We start from the raw sequence: 5,809 nt of genomic DNA on the forward strand, positions 1-5,809 counted from the left end.
TGGTCAAGCTGCTGCTCGGCACAGGCAAGGTCGACGTCGACAGCAGGGACAACGACGGGCAGACGCCGCTGTGGTGGGCCGCGGCGCACGGGCACGAGGCCGTGGTCAAGCTGCTGCTCGGCACAGGCAAGGTCGACGTCGACAGCAAGGACAAGTACGAGCGGACGCCGCTGTCGTGGGCCGCGGCGCACGGGCACGAGGCCGTGGTCAAGCTGCTGTCGAAGGATGGGGACGGACTCGTTGCGAAACTTCTCAAATAATGACTTTACCACCTCCCCACCCACCACCTATTACCTGCCCTTACTTATATACCTAAAACGTGGCAAATAGATGGCCTAAGAATATGAAAGAACGTTACTAAGCCAATGTTTGTTAAATGACGACAGCTCCGTGTGGCAATATTACGGCCCAGGTGTGATATGCTAAAAGGGAGCACGTAACTGACATGTGCACCACTTGTAGCAGTACCGTGCGTCTGGGGCAGGGGGGAAGAACAGGCCCCCTCTGTACATATAGGGCGTCTTCCCACCCACTAGACCAGAAGAAGTGAATCTGAATACACACGCATGGTTTCCCGATTCACATTTTAACATGATGGATCGGCAGGCCTTGGCAGGCTTCCACCTATTGGATCCACTGTGTGCACTGATTGGGCGGTTGGGCCCGTGCACAATGGGTAAAACTTTGATCGCGGGTCCAGGTGCAAGGCACCGAACCCTTTCTTGGTACTCTACTGTTGTGGCGTGGCGTGCCTTGGGGGCACTGCACTGTGCCACCGTGGCTGTGGTGGCCCGTGCACAATGTCCACCAGGCTTCAAGATCTCTGCAAATCCAACTTGGCGTAGCGTGCCAACTTCTCCCTTCACCTGATAGCTTTAAATAGTCAAATCTACATTGTTCTATCGTAGCCTTGCCTTTTTGACAAGCGTAGATCTTGACAAGCGTAGATCCCTAACATTTGCGGGGCAAGCGGTCAGAACCGGCAGAATCGGTGGACCTGTGTATCGCACGGGCCAATATCTGCCCCTAGCTTATAAGCACGATAATTTGACGCTTCCCAGTTTGCATTACAAGCAAGTTGTTTTCCGGCATGAGACTACCGAACCTGCGAACAATGGAGGTCGGCGGCATCACCATCGCTCGTGGTGACGGCAGCGTCGAGCCTTGGGGCTTCGGCGATGCACGCCTCTAGTCGACTTGGAATGCGCGTCGCTTGCCGAAAGACCGTATGGTAGCAAAAAGAACTCTGCTCCGGGGCCCTGTCACCATCTCCGCGTGTACTATCAGAGCTAAAGTTAACTGCCTACCTTCCCGAGCCAGGGTACAGAGCCTCGATGCTGCCTCTAGAAAACAAAAAACTGCGGTCTGTCTCGACGACGAACTGCCGCCTTTACCGCAGATATTTCCAGAGGCTGCGTGGCATCAGACCAGACCTCCGCAGGCACCAGGGCCGCGGCCGCCCCTAGCAGCCCAGCCGCGGTGGCGTATCTGGGTTGTGCTATTGGGGGAGCAGAAGCGCCAGGAGCACATTTCTCGTCTCATCCAGGGATGATGCATATGGGTTGGAACATAAGTGGGTGTGTAGGGTGGGCCGCAGCAGACGGCCGTTGGACGGTAGGGGAACGCTTGGCTGGGAGCAAAGGGGAGCAGAGGCATCCGTTTTTGGAGGCGAAAACCTCCGTTTCTGGCCTGGGATCCCATTTTCTCTGAAAATATCCAAGTACCAAAACATGAGGGGGAGCAGACCCAGTGCACAGGGATCGTCAGGTCCAGAGCCCCGGTCCTGGCACGTTGACCAAAACAAAATCCACAACCAATCGTTGGTGGGATTGCTACTCCGCATTTGGCATATTTTGATCGCAGGGAGGTCAGGCAAGGGACGAACCAAGAGGCGAAGAAGAGCAAAGCCCATCCTCTTGTCTCGCGTGCGCAGCTGGGAGCCCACTTTTAACCCACAGATTCTCCTGGGGTCGGGTGGGGCGGACGTGGATCTGCCGGATTAGCTAGGTTCCGTGGCGCCGATTGCCAGCAGGTCATGGCTCATTAATTGATGGCATGTGGCGCAATCATGGTGGGTGGCTGGTTGCAACCGCAATCACGACTCCGGTCGCTTCCACCAAAAGAGGTCTGATCCTTCCGCGCCTCATTCAATTCGATCTGCGCAGACAAGCAGGTTCCCTCCGGACGCGCTGGGCGAACTGGGCCAAGACGGTACGGCAATACAATTTTCTTGAATGTGCTTCTCTAACCGACGCGCAGATCTCAGAATCTCACCCTCGATCTCCTATCTACTTTACAAAACCTTGCTGCTGCTCGGCAGCTCGCTTCAAGAAGCGACCTTTTGAATTCATTTCCGCGGTCGCTTCGACGACTTCGATTTCAACCGCGTCAAGCCTCTCCTGAGTGCAGCCTTCGCCGATCATCCAGATGATGCCCTGATCTGGGCTCGAGTCTGCCGCGCCGTCATCCAATCCGCCATGGCAGACCAATCCCGGATCATCAGCGATAATCCCATCGGAAACGGCCTTGCTGGCTTCCACGCATCATTCGATTCGATCTGCAACGAGAAGAAGGTGCTGCGCACTCTGGACGCGCTGGGTCAACTTGACCGAGAAGGTAGGAAAGATCCTCGGCCTCGCTTGAACATGCGCTTTTAACTATGATGCAGATCTCCAGAATCTCACCCTCGATCTTCTATATGCTTTACGGAACCTTCCTGCTGCTCGGCGGCTCGCTTCAAGGACAAGTTCGGGCGCCCTTCGAACCGACCTCGTGAAGCTCATTTCTGCCGCCGCCTCCGACGACTTCGATTTTGACCGTGTCAAGCCTTTGCTGAATGCAACCCTCGCCGATGACCCAGACGATGCCTTTATCTGGGATCAGGTTTACCGCGCCGTTACCGAGCCTACCCCGCCGCCCCGGCCGGTGCCATCTTCCCTCCAGCAAACCCCATGGCTATACAATACCGGCGGTTTCGCTAACTTTTCGGAATACCGCCAAGATGTGGATAGGGTCCTTAGGTCGGAGCTTGGTCCTTTTTACGTCGGGCTTCCTCGCTTCCGCGAAGCTTTTTTCGGACGCGTGGCAGGTCTAGATGCAGCGTCCGAGGCCGTTTTGAAAAAGTGCACGGAAAGCAGCAATCCACTTTTTAGCAGCGAAGGCTGGCGAGAATGGCCGGCAGGCGCAAAAGAGAGCGACGTGTTGGCCTGGTTTAACGACATTCTCGCGAAGCTGGACGCATTTTTAAAAGACTACAAGCCGACCTTAACATATCGACGAAAGCCACTAGCGCAGCCTAATAAACCGATCCAGGGTTTAACAGGAAAGCGGAAGCTGGACGTCGGCTTGGTAGACGACCCTAATGCTGGAAGAGATTCGAGATGCCACTGGTCGCAGATCCTCGTGCCTGGAAAGCCAAAGAGCAACCGCTTTGCAGACATAGCCTTAAAGGCGTAGCTTAATCTGGGGAGGTATGCAAAAAAAGTGTTTACGGCGCAAAATACCCGCCGTTTCGTTTTAGGATTCACTTTTTGCGGGTCTTTTATAAGGTTGTGGGAGTTTGACCGGCTGGGCGGAATTGCGTTCGACAAGTTCGACATAAACAAAAATGAGCTGCAGTTTATATTTACAATTCTCGGGTTTTTATGGATAAGTGAAGAGAAGCTTGGCTTTAACCCCATAGTCGTTAAGGCAGGGGGGCAGCGGTTTATTGTGATCGAACGGGACGGCCGGACAGAGCATCTCGTTATTGACGAGCTGATGGCACGTGCACCTTGTATCGCAGGCCGCGCAACCACTTGCTGGAAAGCACATCGGGAAGGAAACCCACAGACACAGCTCGTGATTAAGGACTCGTAGCAGTATACGGAGCGCGAGGAAGAAGGGGACCTGCTTAAAAAGGCAACTAAGAAGAGCGTGGTTAATATGGCCCGATACTACCACCACGAAACGGTTCAAATGCACGGCACAAATGACGATATTCGAAGCAACGTTCGCCGAGGACTGGCTATTACAACAGCTAGCAATTACCGGCCGGAGCGCTCGATGCCGCCGCCAAGTGCAATCGCGTTTGGGCCTTCGCAGAGAGGCCGCAGCAGCAGCAGCAGCAGCATTGCTGGCAAGAAGCGATTATCCAGCCAGATTGGCGCCGCCCTCCCCCCCAGCAAGCGATTTTATTCGGCATCCCCAACAAAGGCTAGCGGCGACGCAATATCGAACCGGGTGCACCGACGTGTCATCCTTTGTGACTATGGAAAGCCCATTTACAAAGCAGGCTCTCGGTTAGCTTTCTTTGCCGCGCTGGAAGGTTGCATTGAGGGACACGAGTCCTTGCACAAGGCCGGCCTCCTACATAGGGACATTTCGATTAACAATCTCCTAATTAACGAGGACGGCAACAACCCTTCCTGGCCTTCCTTTTTGATTGACCTGGATCTCGCCGTACGAAAGCGACGAAAGTGCCCTTCCGGAGCAAAGGGCAAGACCGGCACGCGGGCTTTTATGGCCATCGGTGCCCTTTTCGGCAAGCAACACTCCTTTATGCACGACCTCGAGTTATTCTTCTGGGTCTTATTCTGGATATGCGTCCATTATGACGGGCCAGATAAGAGCAGAGTCGTTCCTGAGTTTGACCAGTGGAATTATATCAGCATGGAATTGTTGGCGAAGGAGAAAAAGGGACAAGTGTCTTACGAAAGGGACTTTATCAAATCCGCAGAAGATAACTTTACGCCACACTACCAGCCGTTGATACCTTGGGTTAACAGACTACGGAAAGCGGTATTTCCGAACGGTGGGAGATGGGAAAAAGAGGAGATAGGATTGTATGCTCGGATGAGGGAAATCATTGGGGAAGCCCGCAGGGATCCAAAGGTGTCGGCGTAGAGATAGCCTCGCGGATTAGTGTAATCGGAAGGAATGCAGTGCTGCCGACTCTCACCCTGCGGCACGACCGACCAGTAGGGGTATTCGGGGATGGAAGTTTCCCCAGGCTATCATAACGGAATGCCACCCACCCGCCGCGGAGAGCCTCGCAGCCGCTGACCAGTCAGCCGGGAGATTTTCGGGGCGCAAGTGAAGTAGGACCGAGCCGTGGTGCAGCTGCACAACGGCGGATAGACACTGCCACAGGGTTGCTGGTGGAGGATGGGTCCTTGTGGGGCAATCATAGCTGCCTACCTAACGTGCTGCGAGGCCCTCGACGCGTCCCAAGAAATTGGAGAGGGCTACCTGGGAGGTACTCCCTGCTGTTTGTCCAAAAAGTTTTATTCCCGCGTCAGGAGCGCGCGTTGGTAATCAGAGCACGAACCCCACAGCGGAATCATCGTGCCGGAAAGGGACTAACGTCTCTCGGCGCAAGCGTATACGAACATTGTCGCGATCGCATCCGACGGGCAGCCGCGTCCCTCGAACAGGACTGCGGGGAACACCCCACGTCTCGTCGCATTCGCAACCCCTTACGGCTCCTTTTCGGCCCGCCGCCGTGGCAAGAGGGTTTACCGTAACGACCTCGTCATGCAAGGCACGCGCTCCCTTAACCACGAGCACTCAGCCGCCTCGTCGCGTCGCCGCCGCCGCTTAACTGGCAGTAAAAGCGGCCAAAATACCCGTCTGCCTCGCAAATGTAACGGCTCAGGGCAGTTGACCGCGCGCCACAGGTATCCACGTGAGCACGCGCTGTGGAACAGCCCGTGCGACAAGACGCCGCACCACCTTTTCAAGAGTCTTTCGTCCATAGCATCAATTGAACCTGGCTGCGAAGCCTACTCGCCCTGATCGGGACACAACGCTCAAAATAGAAGCCCGTGCA

The 5,809-nt window shown here is 55.2% G+C and overlaps 4 protein-coding genes across 4 annotated transcripts in view; all 4 read left to right on the forward strand.

Annotated features, from left to right (window-relative positions):
* Positions 1–366, forward strand: part of GGTG_13384 (hypothetical protein) — a 3,800-nt gene extending 3,434 nt beyond the window's left edge. Inside the window, exon 3 of the mRNA XM_009231290.1 lies at positions 30–366. Coding sequence (XP_009229554.1) covers positions 30–260 — 231 coding nt within the window. The 3' untranslated portion in view covers positions 261–366. The remainder of the gene's footprint in view (positions 1–29) is intronic.
* Positions 367–1,228: 862 nt separating this feature from the next.
* GGTG_13385 (hypothetical protein) lies at positions 1,229–1,552 on the forward strand (the record flags this gene model as incomplete). The annotated part of the gene is made up of 1 exon (XM_009231291.1): positions 1,229–1,552. The coding sequence occupies one exon, from the start codon at positions 1,229–1,231 to the stop codon at positions 1,550–1,552; it is 324 nt and encodes a 107-aa protein (XP_009229555.1).
* Positions 1,553–2,118: 566 nt separating this feature from the next.
* Positions 2,119–3,605, forward strand: GGTG_13386 (hypothetical protein). The gene is made up of 3 exons (XM_009231292.1): positions 2,119–2,211; positions 2,260–2,616; positions 2,669–3,605. The coding sequence occupies exons 2-3, from the start codon at positions 2,478–2,480 to the stop codon at positions 3,454–3,456; spliced, it is 927 nt and encodes a 308-aa protein (XP_009229556.1). The 5' UTR covers positions 2,119–2,211; positions 2,260–2,477; the 3' UTR covers positions 3,457–3,605.
* A 285-nt stretch (positions 3,606–3,890) lies between these two features.
* On the forward strand, positions 3,891–4,884 carry GGTG_13387 (hypothetical protein; the record flags this gene model as incomplete). The annotated part of the gene is made up of 1 exon (XM_009231293.1): positions 3,891–4,884. Exon 1 carries the CDS (start codon positions 3,925–3,927, stop codon positions 4,882–4,884), a length of 960 nt encoding a protein of 319 aa, XP_009229557.1. The 5' UTR covers positions 3,891–3,924.
* Between the last annotated feature and the right edge of the window lie 925 nt (positions 4,885–5,809).

This window comes from Gaeumannomyces tritici, assembly GCF_000145635.1.
Source record: "Gaeumannomyces tritici R3-111a-1 unplaced genomic scaffold supercont2.12, whole genome shotgun sequence".
NCBI classification, from domain to species: domain Eukaryota; kingdom Fungi; phylum Ascomycota; class Sordariomycetes; order Magnaporthales; family Magnaporthaceae; genus Gaeumannomyces; species Gaeumannomyces tritici.

Excerpts from the sequence above, each read along its gene's own strand:
- GGTG_13386 (XM_009231292.1), top strand. The coding sequence starts at position 2,478 with ATGGCAGACCAATCCCGGATCATCAGCGATAATCCCATCGGAAACGGC. Across the intron at positions 2,617-2,668 it reads GGGTCAACTTGACCGAGAAG|ATCTCCAGAATCTCACCCTC; the intron begins GTAGGAAAGATC and ends ACTATGATGCAG.